The sequence below is a fragment of the Sinocyclocheilus anshuiensis genome, unplaced genomic scaffold (assembly GCF_001515605.1).
Source record: "Sinocyclocheilus anshuiensis isolate Anshui unplaced genomic scaffold, SAMN03320099.WGS_v1.1 scaffold1163, whole genome shotgun sequence".
NCBI lineage: Eukaryota > Metazoa > Chordata > Actinopteri > Cypriniformes > Cyprinidae > Sinocyclocheilus > Sinocyclocheilus anshuiensis.
In genome coordinates this window covers 699,167-714,933 of record NW_015544295.1, presented here as the reverse complement: position 1 = coordinate 714,933, position 15,767 = coordinate 699,167, and the positions used below count along the sequence as shown (strand labels likewise).

Genomic DNA, 15,767 nt, shown 5'->3' with positions numbered 1-15,767 from the left:
TAAGTGAAAGTGAGTATGGGGGGGCCAAACGAGAAACCCCTCGCTCTCAGTTTTCATCCTCATTTAAGGAGCTGGCAGCAGTGAAAGAGAGGAAAAGACGAAGAATTACAGCCACACTCATTCATACAGCTTCTGTCTGTGAACTTCATCATCATCATCACTGCTGCTTCTGAACACAGAGGTACGCCTTTCTCTTTTATTCATTAAAAGCAACACTGAATTGAGAAAAATAAGAATATAATAATATAATATAATATAATATAATAAATGCATTTACTTTTACTTATTTATTATTATTTTTTTATTATTATTAATTTTTTTACATATCTTTTTCCTCCACAAAACTGTTGTTTTTCTCTGTGAATTGAGGTCAGGACTGCCTTGATAGACGTTCACCGTCCAGAAGAGAAGCACAGATAATCAGATTAGAACATTTTGTTCGAAGTGTGCTTTCTTGCGCTGATGTTTTATTTTCTCTCTTTTGTAGTTCTGTCTATCACTGTTAAATGTAGAACAGTGTTGCTCTTAATAGTTGCACTCCCAGCACAGTGGAGCTGCATTGCAGATACATGTGAGATGCGCTTATGAAGAGAAATCTGAACCATGACAAAGTCATTAATACTGTGAGAATCAGCCTCTCGTTTCTCCAGCAGCTCTGTTCAGCGAGCGATTCCTCAGTGAATCACATTCGGTTCAGACACTGCTGTTTGTGCAGGAGCTCTGCTCATTAATCATGTGTGAATGTGGCTCACTTCTCAGAGACTGACCCAGTGAAATGCTCTGGATGCACGTTTATGTTTATTTTAGCACATATGGGTCATTGAATACACTTATGCTGAGGCCTTATCAAAGTGGAGATAAACACCAGGAAAGTCTGCTAGTTCACTTGCTTTGGTCCGGACCAAAAACAATGTTGATTTGTGGAGAGTGGAAGCTGAAGCGCGCTTCAGGACATCTGTGGAAACAAATTAAATATGCCGTCATTTTTGCTCATAAAGGTAATAATAATGCATCGTTCGGAACTATAAAGGGTCTATTTTTATTTGTGTGCACTCACAATATCAAGAAAACATTGTGCTTTTGTAAAATAAAGAAAACAAATAGGATGCGCTTGCCGTCTCGGTCTTGAGCAGGAGCGCTTCACAAAAATTAACCGAAACTCAGCGAATGTTTTCCTTACAGACATGATGAATATATCTATAGAAAGCTTTAAATGACTACAAAACGAAATAATTCAAATCCTAAACAAAAACTCACATTATTATGTAATCCGTAAAGATGCATTTCTTTCTTAAGGCGCGTCCAATGATGAGATGGCGAGTCAGGATCATCAACTTCATAGCGACACTGACACATAAAACACTAGTTTACTAATAAATAATTATAAAATAATCTCCTTACTATTTTCCCCCAACATAGTCTTGCGGCAAGCTTTAGCCTATTTAGCACGCTCACGTCACGTTGCTGTGCGCCATGGTCACGAAAACTCATCATTTGCATGTGTTTTTAAGCACTGTGGTTTAAAAACAAGCGATTTAAGCCATTGAAATGCAAATAACAGCACTATATGCGCGAGCTGTCTGTTTCTGAGCGTGATTTCTGCAATTGGGTCGGATCGAGGTCGGGTCATAATCACACCTTAAACGAACTGTACCAGAGTTCATTTGGAAGCGGACCGAGACCACCTCTTCAGCTGGGTCTCGGTACGGTTGTTTGGTCCGCACCGAGTGCGATTGCTGTATTCACACTTGCCAAAGAGGTCCACACCAAGAGGGGAAACGAACTTGAGTTCGATTCAATCGAACCAAACATGACAAGTGTGAATACACCCAAAGAGTTTTGGGTAAATTGTTTTCTTGTTCAGAATACTCTGTAATTCTGCATAGTACAAGCATGATGTTGTATATGTTAATTTGTATACTGTATGTATGTGTCCATATGTGCCCACATATTTACACATTCAATAATAATTGAATAATTTTCTTAATAACATGCTGCAGTGTTTATTAATGCTGTTCTGCTCTGTTATACCACTGAGTGAATCTCATAAGACCATGCCGGTTTCAAAATTAGGCCTCATTTTAGGACTTCTTGTTCTTTTTGCATTGTGACATTATTTTCATGACAATTAAGCATATTTAAAGTTTGCATTACTATTTGTTTATTATATTATTATAAGGCAGATATATTATCAAAATGGTATAATCTTATTCTAGATAATTATAAGCATGTTTACATTAAATATTTGTTGTACTGTCTTTATTTATATTGTATTACAGTCATTTTAATGTAAAATTTGTATCATAGTACAGTAAAAATTATTTTAAATTGATTTAACATTTAGATTTTTTCAAAATATATTTGTAATACATTTGTAATTGCAAAGTTTAATATTGAAGAACAGACAGTTACTTTTGTATTTTAAAAATATATATTTGTAATACATTTGTAATTGTAAAGTTTAATATTGAAGAACAGTCAGTTACTTTTGTATTTAAAAAATTTGAAATAAATGATTAAATCAGCCTTAATGAGAATCTAAAAAATAATTGATGTGTTTTTAAAATAATTACATTCATTTTTGCTGACTTTTTGCCTCTATTGGTTTTTTTCAGTGATTTATACAATCATTGCATGAAAAATGACTATTACCTTAATGAGAATTGAATGAGAATAATCATTAAGAATAACGGGAATCACACACACACACACACACACACACACACAAACTCAAAAGTAAAATGAGACATTACTGGCTGTAATGAGACATTACTGTAATGAGACTTTATTAAAAAAACTTTTAATTGTCATAAAAAACAATGCAAAAAAAAAAACGTTATGGTTCTTAAACATGCTTTATTTTCTATGTTCAAAATAGAACTGTTTTTTTTTTCTTTCATTATGAGGTCAAATGTAACCTGAACGTGTTTTCATAAGATTTTCTTGCCATTTTTTGAGGCTTATTTTATAATAGACAGCATACAGCATCTTGATTTTTTTACTGAGCACTAGAGCAAAACTCAAAAATGTTCAAAGGTTTTTCTAAAATAGTAAGCAAGCAGCACCACTTGTGTGTGTGTGTGTGTGTGTGTGTGTGTGTGTGTGTGTGTGTGTGTGTGTGTTTTGCAGCTTTGATTCAAGTCCTGTGAGGATGTTTATCATGGCCTACATTCCCTTTGACTGAAAGGCAGCAGTCTGGGGAGCTGAAGTGTTTTAGTCACTGCCTCCTGTAAGACCGTGTGCAGAGAATGAGGACGGATATTTGAAAACTCACAGTTCGTTAATCTTAAATTACTTTTTTAAATTATGCTCCATCCTGAGGCAAAGCAGATGATCACTTCAGGCCACACACACATACACATGTCCTCTGCGGGGAAAAAAGGAGTGCGCTTAATTGCATTGAATAGTGTACTTCAAATCTGTACTTGTACTGAAATAAATGGTTGCTTAAGTGTACTTAAAAGAGAGTACACTTTCATGACTGCCTCTTATCACATTTTTAAAAAGTGCCCTTTGTAATAATGTCAAATTAAAAGTTTGACCTTAAACTACATTTTAAACCATTATGTTTTAATAATATTTGTTATATTTTAAAGAAGCACACTTATTTTGATGTGTTGACTAATACACGAATGCACATGTAATGTACTTGATTATAATTTCAACTGTAGTTTTTTTATTACATTTAAATAAATGTAATAAAAATAGTATTTGTTATTACATTTAAAGTTAACACATTTTAAATGTACTAAATTGCAATAAAATGTGTAGTTACAAATATAATACATCACATACAAGGTTCAATAGAAATATTTCAATAGATATATTTAGTTGGGCGTAAATGCTTGCCAGTACATGCAACAGCACACTTTAACAGTATTTCAAAGACAATAGAAGTAATTATGAAATTACACGATGTATTTAAAATCACTCTTAAGTTCAGCTGATTGCATTTAATATAAAAGTCAACTATAATACATTTCCATTTCATTACAAATAACATGCATTTAAGAGTCCAAAAACATTAAATTCAGTGTAATATTTCCTAATAAATTCTCATGTAAAAATTGCTCAAGTCTATTTCACTTTCACAAGGGATGCCATATGTCTCTGAGCCAAAGCATTCAAGTGTGAAGTACTTGCTGTAAAACATATTCTCATTTTCTGGCATGCACACATTTGTGCCGTCCAGCATTTCTCTTGGCATTGCGCTGCCTCAGCATACTGTCCATATGGGAGACTTATACCAAAATACACCAAATTCCTGACAATTTAGCTTACATGTACATTTTACTGACCCCTAAATGCATTTGGACACTTAAGAAGTATATGTCAAAGAGGACAACTGCTGTGGGGAAAAGAACTGTGGGTAATATGAAGGCAGTGCAAGGAGGACAAGAAAGAGAGGTGCTTATGAATCACCCTGCCGTCTCTTTCTCAGAGTTATGGGCGCTTCACAGAGCACAAGGGCTGATAATAGATTGTGTGACTTCACATTACTCTAGGGTCAGCGGTCACAGGAAGAGGAAATGACAGCTAATCAAACACACGGCCTCATTCACTGCACTTCACACACACTCATGGCAGTAATCACACACTCATTACTTCAGCAGAACACATCACTGAGCGCCTTTATTATCTCTCCTCTGAGAGGCAGCGCTCCGGTCATTCTGTCAAACAGGGTGGATGCAACAAAGTTGAGTTTAATTGGAGATTGCAAGGTGACAAAGCAACTCTTAGGGAATTTAATTCTGATATTTCTATATATCCACTTTTTAATGTTCATTTGTTTACTGTACAAAATCATGGTAACAGGGTTGACATTTTATGACATTTTATGACGTGTGCTGAAAGAGTTATTGAAAGAGTAATGATGTCATGTCAGCAAATTATGGAAAAAATATTAGTATTTTTTTTCTTCATAATATATGGTACCATATACGGTAACAGGTTTAACAGTAACCCAGAACTGCTTTATTTAATTTTTTTATTTTTATTTTAACTCTACTCGCTACTGTTGAAAGTTTGGGGTCAGTACAATTTTTCTTTTATGTTTTTGAAAGAATTCTCTTACCAAGGCTGCATTTATTTTATTTAAAAAAAAATTAAAAACAGTAAAATTTAGAAATATTATTACAATTCAAAATAACAGCTTTCTATTTGAATATATTTAAAATGTAATTTATTCCTGTGATAAAAGCTGTATTTTCAGCATCATTACTCCAGTCTTCAGAGTCACATGATCTTCAGAAATCATTCTAATATGCTGATTTGCTGCTCAAGAAACATTTCTGATTATTATCAATGTTGGAAACAGTTGTGCTGCTTAAGATTTTGTGCACACCATGATACATTTTCGTCCAGGAGTCTTTGATTAACAGAAGGTTCAAAATAATAACATTTATTTTAAAATATATTTTGTAACATTATAAATGTTTCTACTCTCACCGTTTGATGCATCTTTGCTGAATAAAATTATTTAATATTTATTTAATATTTTAAATTATTAATTAAAAACAAATCTGACCACAAATTTGGAAAGGTAGATATTAAAAACGCTAGACTTTCTTTGCAATATTTTTTATTATCATTGGCCAGGAAACCTTGCAAAAACAGACATCATCATCACGATGAAAGAAAAAAAACATTTATAATAAATCTACTGGATTTATTTGTACATTTACGTGTTTAGAAAAATGTCTGCATTGACAACATGTCTGTAAAAGTCAACATTATCTATACATTGTTCATTTTTTTGCATATGTACCTCACTGTTTTGTACAATTTGTGGCATTGGCAGCCATAATGACATCGCTAGGATATGTCATAAGTTTCCAAGCATGACATAAGCACATTTTCCCCTCAATTGTTCCTTAGAAACAAAGTGGATAATGAATAAATTATATGTAATTCTGAAACCTACTGCTGTGCTGTCCAGTCAGTCAATAATGACTAAACAGACTATTATGACATCCTGAGGAAACTGTTTCAGACCGTCTCACTTAATGAGAACAAACTCAAATGAGCTTTATAACTAAGCACATATTTAAAAACTAGTGCTTATTAAACATGGAAATTAAGTAGACGATGTGCTTTTATAGATGAAGTTAATTCATACTGAAGGCAGTGTTTGTGTGAGGGGATGTTATCTGTTTTATTCAGCTGAAGGATCATCTGTTCACAGGTTAATTGAATTTCATCTGAGGTCAGATGTTTGTTTTAACCGGCTGTAATGTTTCTGTTTGACAGTTAGTCGTGTTGTGTTCCTGCAGGCGATGGCTGAGGTGGAGCTGCTCTCCACACCCCGTGATACTGAGATCAGCGATGTGACCTGCGACTCGTTCCGGGTCAGCTGGGAAATGTCCCATGAGGACGCGTCCCGGGTGACGCATTACTTCATCGACCTGAGCCGTAAAGAGGGCAGCCAGCACAACCGCTTCAAGCACAGAGTCAGTATCCGCGGTCATTCACACAGGAGAAAATACAGCCCTGATTCGCTGTCAGTGGAATTTGTCAACTTATTATGAACTTATTATAGGGACAATCCTCTCAGAGCAATCTGGGGTTAAACAAGGATGCAATAGTGAGGGTGATGATTGACTACTGACTGATTAGGCTACTGGTGATTGACAGCACTGGGCCCTGTTGACTTTCATTGTCAGAAAAATAATAAACTATTACTTTTAATAAACAATTTAAGTAGATTTTTGATAAGCAATTGAACCCAGAACACTTAAGGTATTTTTTTTTTTTCAGTAAAACAAATGATTGTTCAGGAGGTAGTCAAATTGACTGTAGCTAATTGGATTCAGTACAAACCACTGATCTATATATAATGTTCTCTATTATAGATCAGTGTGGTACAATCACACTATGAAAAACAAAAACAAACAATAAATCAACAAACAATAAATGCATTTTATGCCATGCATCTGAACCCTGAACATGTTTTGTCAAAAATTGTCCACTTTTGAGGCATCGCGAGTTCACGTTTTACTGCAGAAGCCGACACGCGCCCTTGTTGTTTAAAAGTGATCGAGGATGGATAATTTCGACGAACTTGATGAACCTTTGATATCTTCTTCAGGGCGAAAAAGGAAAATAAAAGCTGAAATGTTTTCACGGAACCTTGCAGAAGCAGCGCGTTACAATGATGAGGGAAAAGTTCTGTGTATTGCGTGTAATCACATCCATACAGTTTCAGCAAAGGATAAATGGATTTAGTAGCTCTGCTACTAAATTTATTTAAAGGGGTCATATGATGCGATTTCAAGTTTTCCTTTTAAAAAAGCATCATATGACCCCTTTAAAAATGGCTATCCCTGTACAGCTATGATCAGCTGTTCCTTCATCTTGACTGAGCTTTCAATGTTGTTACGGGAAAGGATGAAGCTGATTGGTTGGTTCTTGTCACATGACCCCCGCGGTGCACTTGCGGCATTCTGAAAAGTTTAAATGTTTTCATCTGGATGCGGCGCAGAAGCGCCTGGAAAAAATGAGCGCGTCGTGACCGCGTTGATTCCATTATGAGCGCGTCTGCCGCGCGTCTTCATTTGAAATAACGAACTTGAGCGCGCAAAAAACGTGATATGTGAATGGCCCCTAATTCAGTTTAGACCGTTTCCAAGAATGTTTAGCGTCCCCGTTATGAAAATGATCGCTGAGACGGTGGCGGAGTGAACGAGGCTTGAGAGAGTTGTGAGTGAGTGAGGGCGCGGGCGCAGCCTATTATAAGCGTTTTGGACTTGTCTTTTCCACTTAATATAACACTTTAGAAAGTTAATAAAGTAGGAAGTTGATAGTCTTTAGAGTCAGCGATATCTTTATCTTATCCTTTTTTGCAAAAGATTGGAAATAATTTAGATTTATTTTTATTTGTTTGTTTTTGTATCAATATCTGGCAACACTGCATCACCGGTGTTTTGACCTTAAGCCTCGTACACACCGGGACGATTATCGCGCGCGCTTATCGTTTTTCGACGTGTCTTTTGTGTTCATACCCTAGCAATTTTTGCAGGCGATGAGCCGAGTGAATGTGCAAATTCACTCCCTGACATTAGATGGCGCTTAATGAAAAACAGAAATACCCCGGTACCCATCGAATCCTATTTGATCTGCAATTCCTCTCCATAACAACTCCCTTTTATCGAGATTTTTGTAGTCGCTGTCGCGTTTGTCATTAAGCCCTTTGTGTTCAGACACCAATGAGACCAGCAGCTCTACATTCATCTTGCCTCTATGCATCTTCTTGGTCTACTTACTTCCTCTTCGTCGTTAGGTATCAATGTGTGCTCGGCAAGACCGTTTTGTGCTTGAGGGCCACCAAGCCGTGTTTTACTGTAACTTCAGCAGCTCCAGGCACGTGAACAAAAGCGCCAATCTCATTGGTCGGCCAATTTTTAACACGGCGCGTTAAACCAAAAAAACGAGCCCGAGGCGTTTTTTAAAAAACGACGCTTTTACACCTTGCGTTTTGCGCGTCGGTGTGCACACTCACATTGGCGCCCTATATGATTTATTTATTGATTTATGTATGATATATGATTTATATATTTATTTAGAATTCCAGCTAATTAGATTTCATGTAGCACTTCAATCGATCAGTCATGGAAGTCTGATTTGTTGATAACTTTTGACAACATTTAATCCAGGTGCGAAAATAATTCATTTCTAGCGCAAGAGCACGGAGAGATTTGCGAGTGCAAAGCGTCCGGTTTAGTGTGAGAGCAAAGGCAATCCACGTGCGAGCAGAGAGATTCGCGCTAGCGCATCATAGCAATGTACTTTCGCGCTACAACAGTGCGCTCTCGACATTTGACAGTAAAATAACACCATACATTTTACCAAAGATCTGGCATTTCTGTAACATGTTTGCCAAATTTTAAATGGAAACGCAAAGTCCATATGCAAGTGCATTTCCAATGTCTTACTAGCTAAGATTTTGTCATTTTGGAATAGCAATCAAAAAAATAACACATTTGCTATTCAGTTTTCTGTGTCCTGCTCCAACCCTTACAAAATTCTAATGGAATCGCAAGTGCTTTTGTCCTTTGACAGTCAACTGTCAATCAGTCTAGAGGGTTTATTGATATAGTCAGATAGTATGCCACGCCCCCTACTGGTGGAAAACAAAGCATTGTTAATTGCTTTCCTCCATCGCTATGAGGAAAATGGGGAATTTGGCAATTTTTGCAATAAAAAAGCATCCATATTTATTTTATCATTATTATTATTATTTTTCCAAAAATAAATAAATAAATACAAAATAAAATAAAAATAAAAAAATAAACAAAAGAAGCAAAATTTTTTTTTTTAAATGACGCTTTTACGCCTCGTGTTTTGCACGTCGGTGTGCACACTCACATTGGCGCCCATTGTTTAGTCACGAGGCGTTAAACGTCGCTTAAACTGAAAGTAATCAAAAAAGCCCATGGACAGGTTTTTGCTGACAGCAGGATAGGACATTCGGTAATGGAAACGAAAAAATTATCATGATATTATCTGTTATAAACGTTATCAAAAACAGTAGCATTTAACACTAGTACACACAGATCTGTAGAACAAGTAGGTTACAGAATGAAATGAAATACGCAAAAACTAGCCATGAAGAAGTCTACGCTGTCATTCAGTATAGTTACATTTTCACAAATCATGCTATAAACTTGCATAAAAGCACTAGACAAAGCTATTGTAGTTATGTATTGTTGCAATAAACAACTGATAAAATTATCCACTCTTAAATATAGTAAAGTATTAACACATTTTTTAACAAATGATTTAACACCAACCCGGACCTCACTAATTTTCAAAGTCTGGGTACGGCCATGACAACAACAACAACAATATTTGTCAGGCATCTACATTGTCATCTGAGGAGATTACAAAGAATAAACCAGTGTTTTTTTAAACTCTCAAACATGAAATGTGGCGTTATCTGCTTTTGCTATAAACAAACTTTTAATATATATAAAAAAAACATACTGTCAATGAACTTTAATTTTGTAAGTGCACTGCAAACTGCAGTTTGATTGATATTACTTGGAATGCACAATAAAAAAACATGATTCCTGAAAATAAATACAAAATGCAATTATCTGTTTTTGCACATAATAAACTATATATATATATATATATATATATATAAATGTAAAAGTACTGAACAACTATTTGTTTTAATTTTTTTTTTTTTTTTACAAATTATGAATTTTATAAACAATTTTTATGGAGGGGGTCAAATTGACGCTAATCCGATTCAGTACAATTAACCAAAAGTCACACTATGAAAAACAAAAAGAATCAATAAATGTTAAAACAGTTCAATTTTAACATTAATACTACACAAAATATATGTTTTAAAACGGCATATAACTTAATAACTGCATATATCTAATAGTATTTTTTTTTAATTAATTTAGTTTTCACAAATTATGAATTTTATAAAAAAGTATTGTAAATATTTTTAACGGGGTCAGATTTGACAGTAATTGGATTCAGTACAGTTCACCAAAAGTCACACTATGAAAAACTAACAAATAAACAAACGCACAAACATAAATGAATAAATTAAAATTAAGGTTACAATGGCACAATTTTAACATTAATACTTATACTCACACATGTAAACAATTATTTGTATTTTTTTCAATTATGAATATTATAAATAGTACTGTAACTATTTCTTTTAACAAAATAAGTAGAGCGTGGTGCTCGCAACGTCATGATAATGGGTTCGGTTCTTAGCAAAAGATAACATGATGAACTATTAAAAATGTCTTCAACGCAGTGTAAAACATCATAATCCTAATATAAATTTAATATGAGTATTGAAACTGCAGGCATGTTCATGACACAAAATGAGGAAAAGTCACAGAACTTCAAGAAAAACATCATAGATTAACCAGTATTTCCAACAACTCTAAAATCTATGCTAGTCAAATTGACCTGCAGTGTAATATCAGGGTTAAGATCTGTTTTCACGTTATATTTCTTTAAGCTGAACATGAGTAAAGGTGAAATAAAGCAGGTGCTGGAGAGGCAGATGGCAGGGCTGATATGGGTGGTAGGTGTGTTGGTAATGAGCACATCTGACAGCCCTTCAGGGCTACGGTGATGCTCACGTCACTTCTAATACAGGAGCACCAGAAACTTGACCAAAACTGCTGTGAGCGGATAATGACTCACCATAAACCCCCCAATCCCAGGCCAAGCACCCCTTTAAAAGCATGTATAGAACTAGGATATTGCTTTGAAAAAAACTCTTATTTAGTACCCTAGTAATTTGGGGCATCATGCATTTATTTATTTAGTTAATTAGTTAATAGCAGTCCTCGCCAATTGCACATGAAAATCTTTTTATCTAAAGTAATGGTTTCTCCAATCCCTGGCCAACCACTGCTTTAAAAAAATCAATCAAATTAGGATATTGTTTTGCAAAAATTTTATTTAGTACACTAATAATTTGGGGCATCATGCACCTATTGTTTATTTGTTTTTATTCTTTTTAAAAAATTTTCAGTAAAAAGTTCACGCCACCTGGACACTAAAGTCCACAACAGTGTTTAAAAAAATAGCCAAACAATTAAAAAAATGAATAAAGCAAACCAAAAAGAAAAGTAAAATTAGGATATTGTTTCGCATAAATAAATAAATAAATAATTACTAGTAATTTGTGGCATCATGCACCTGTTTGTTTATTTTTGAGTAGGAGTCCTCACCATCTGCACATGAAAATCTTCAACTATTTTATTTTATTTTATTATTTTGAGTCCTCACCACTTACACATGAAAATTTAGATACTGCTTTGCAAAAAATATATACATTTAGTACACTAGTATTTTGGTCATCATGCACCTGTTTTTTAAATTAATTTATTTTTTATTCCAAAGACAAATGCTATTATTTGTACAGAGATTGTATTTTTTACATTCGTAAACCCTCCCAAACCAATCCAAAACAGACTGCCTATTATAGATAATAATAATAATAATAATAATAATAATGATAAAAGAAAATTAAAATAAAACAAAGATGCGATATTTGAATAATGCCAACAAAAAAAGTAATTGGATACAATCAGGTATAATACGGTGTCATTTCACCTATTTTATATTTTATTGTTATTTTTTTTTATTTATTTATGTTTTACAATTTGTATTTCTTTATTTTTGAACAGTAGTACATATACAAAATTTAGATATTGCTTTGCAAAAAATACAAATTTAGTACACTAGTAATTTTGGGCATCATACACGTATTTTTTATTTGTCTTTTTTTTTTAGTTTATTTCTTTTTGAGTATTCCTCGCCATTTACACATGAAAATCTGCAGCAGTGTTTAAAATATATATATATATTTTTAAATCTAAAATAACTGTAACTTAATTATCAAAAATCCAACTAATTGACTTGAATGTCCATTCAAAGTCTGCTTGACTGAAAAATCCAAAACACCTGCGAGACTTAATTGTCAATTTAGTGCACTATTTAGTAAGTGTTAGGAGGACACTGATGAGATAATCAGAGCTGAATAAATTGTGTTGAGTTTTTAAATTCTTCCTGACAAAATGAAGCTATAATGTAGGAGTATTACCAGTATCTCTTCTGCACTCATTGGCTGCCAAAGATAATACAGGCATGAACTGCTGCTAAATTACATCTGATTTTGCCACGGCTCTAATATTGCATTTGCGGGTGAATGGAAAGGACTTGCTGAGGGGGTTGCTATGGTTACGCCCATCTGAGCATTTCATAATTGGTTATGCTTGTGCCTCCACAACAAGACTAATTAGCTGTGATCGAGCTCTTATATGTGGGAGGAAATACTTTACGCTTAGTGAAGTTTGAAAATGTCTTTCACCTCTCAGAAAGAAGATTCGTCAAACAGATAACAGGCGTAAGATTACTGCACTGGATGATACAGATGCGGATGTTATCTGCTCAGAAATCATATTGTCTCACTGATTAGGCTGCATGCACAATTATCAGGCAATTAGTGTTTCCCATGATTCGTTTTACTGGTAAACTGTTATCATCACAAACTTGATTTTATAACACTATAAATACATTATTAGACATATACTATAGATTAAATTAAATTGATTGCATTGCGGTCTATATAGTTTTATATTCACTTCTTATGTCTCTTTCAGTATGATTTGGTACAGTACTGTTGTTCTACTGTATATTGTGCTTTATAAATCAATTGATTTGATTTGATTAAACTATATACAACAAATAAATAATATTTTGGCCAGTATAAAGATACTTCTTTTAAATAACTCTCATATATACATTTTTCAGTCTTTGGTTGGTTCTTCTTCGTCTTCTTTTTTTAAATTTACAGTTTTCAGTCAACTCAAAAAAATCTAGCTAGCCTGTTATTTTATTATATTATACTATTATAATATGTATTATATAATGCTATGAATTAGCTTTTATTTTTATATTTCAGTTTTATTTCAAATATATCACAATTTTTAATATTTGAATGTGCTTTTGTCATTTTTATTACTTTTTGTTTTTTAACATTTCTATTTAGCTTTAATTTATTTTATAACAAATTTAGCTTTTGAACTTAAATAAACTTTTAGTTAGTTATTAAGGCGACATTTAAAATTTTTATTGAAGTTTTTTTTTAAAGTTTAAGTTTCTTCTAATACTCATATTTAATTAATTTAATTTCAGCTTTATTTCAATAAAAAAGGCATGACCTGATCTGGCTCCCATGTAGAGTCCATCAAATACCATTCATAAAACCTTTGAGTTTTTTTTCTTTAATTAATTTTTTTCGGAAATTTCTGCAGTGCAAATTTCAGTTTCAATCAGATCTCTCTTCTTTGGTCCATTTAAAAACTATATACAAAAATGCTGGAATACACTACATGACTTTTCAAATCTGAACAGTTTTTAAAACACTAGGCTTGAGGATCACACACTACCATACTTTATACCCAACTTGTAGGGGTTTAACAAACAAAAAAAGGTCAAGTATTGTAAATGGTTGGTTGTTCTCTTGAAGGCCGAACACAAACCCTTTAAGCCAACAATCAACTATCAGCGCCCTCTGGTGTTTGGCTTTTCAGGATGTCCCCACCAAGCTAGTGGCAAAAGCAGGACCTCTGCCAATGGCTGTGAGAGGCCACTGGTTCCTGAGCCCTCGAACAGAGTACTGTGTGGCTGTTCAGACCGCCATCAGACAGCCGGACGGAGACTATCAGGTGTCTGAATGGAGCCAAGTAGTGGAGTTCTGCACTGGAGGTAAGCAGAGACAGAGTAACAGAGATTTAAATGTATTTTCAGTGTTAAAATCATTCCTCCTGTGCCAGCTTAATATGCAAAGACAACTGACAAAAAGATTTTCAAAGAAAAGGGGTAAACACTGTGACTCTGTGGCTCTATCAAATCATTGGTCTGTTTGTTTAAGCAGCCCAACACAGCAACAGGCTCAACCAATGGTGTGAGTTTGAGGGAGGGGCTAGTTTTTTTCCCAACCAATAACAAACAGGAGGACTATTTGGGGAAACCTGTTCGGAAACAACCATCATTTCTGCACTTGGCACAAAAATGACACACTACAGCACTCTGTATGAAGTGTCATGATTATCTTCTTCATGATATTCTTCAAGACACAAATTTGCCATTGAATACTAATGCTAAAAAAATCTTGAACGAATGGCTTACGTATCGTTGACTGTGCATATTATGCGCAGATAGAAGACAACCAATTTGGACATGTTCTTTTTTCTTGCCTTCAATGTCATAAGTGCTCTATAGAAAGCACTTGTGTTTTATGTTCAATAGTGATGGTTTTAAATGGGTTCTTTTCTGCAGATTATGCCATGGAGCATCTCCAGCAGCTGTTAGATAAAGCTCAGGCTGCTGCTGGGAGGCTGCTCAGGTTCTCCGTCTTCTACCGCAATCAGAGTCCTGAATACTTCCATTATGTCAGGTTAGTGTCATCTGTCATCCTCAGTCTCTCTGCTGCTTCTACATATATCCTTCCTTGACAGCTCTAAGACTGCAGCGTCCGATTTATCTGCTGTGTGTTTTTGTGATTTGAGAATGCTAGTGAACTTGATATGAAATCAAAACAGACTCTATCTCCTTCATTCATGTTCCTTGTCTCACTTCGTGTAATTCTTCATTGCATGTTATTGCAAAAGTAAAAATGTTAGTCTTTATAATATTACATCAAAATATAATTAATATCTCGGCATGCATTTTCAGAAAAGCTGGAGCAATTAAAGCGGCAGATGACCTCTTTACTCATTAATTTAGACATTAATTATCGGAATAGATATCGTTATAGTTATTGTCATTTCTTTGAAGAGGTCTTTAAACCAAGCCTCGTCCTTCATTTTTTAATGTTGAATATCCTGTGTTCATCACATTTCAGAAGTAAAATGAGTTGCAAATACCACTTATGAAAAAATGGAAGTAGTGACCGGTATTTTCATCTGTATTGTGACGTACAAAAAATAGCAGGTTCAGTAACCTGGTTCTATGCACTGGTTGTTGGTCAGATGAAGGCAGATCTCAATGCAAGCTTGCAGTCAAATGTAAGGAAAGGGACAGGATTTAAGTGGCCTAAATTATTGGAGAAGTCCAGCATACACCACCAGAGAGAGGTTTGGAGCCTCAGAGGAAGATTGATTCAAATGAGTAAGGTTAAACAAATAAAACATGCATTGATGATTTGTTCATTTAGAAGATGAATTGCCTTTTAAAGGGGTCATATGATGCGATTTTAAGTTTTCCTTTCTCTTTGG

The 15,767-nt window shown here is 34.4% G+C and overlaps 1 protein-coding gene across 1 annotated transcript in view; it reads left to right on the top strand.

Annotated features, from left to right (window-relative positions):
• The first annotated feature begins 8 nt into the window (after window positions 1-8).
• LOC107698112 (phytanoyl-CoA hydroxylase-interacting protein-like) overlaps window positions 9-15,767 on the top strand; it is a 17,612-nt gene continuing 1,853 nt past the window's right edge. Inside the window, exons 1-4 of the mRNA XM_016499031.1 lie at window positions 9-181; window positions 6,273-6,449; window positions 14,082-14,256; window positions 14,830-14,947. Of these exons, the coding sequence (XP_016354517.1) occupies window positions 6,276-6,449; window positions 14,082-14,256; window positions 14,830-14,947 (467 nt within the window). The 5' untranslated portion in view covers window positions 9-181; window positions 6,273-6,275. The remainder of the gene's footprint in view (window positions 182-6,272; window positions 6,450-14,081; window positions 14,257-14,829; window positions 14,948-15,767) is intronic.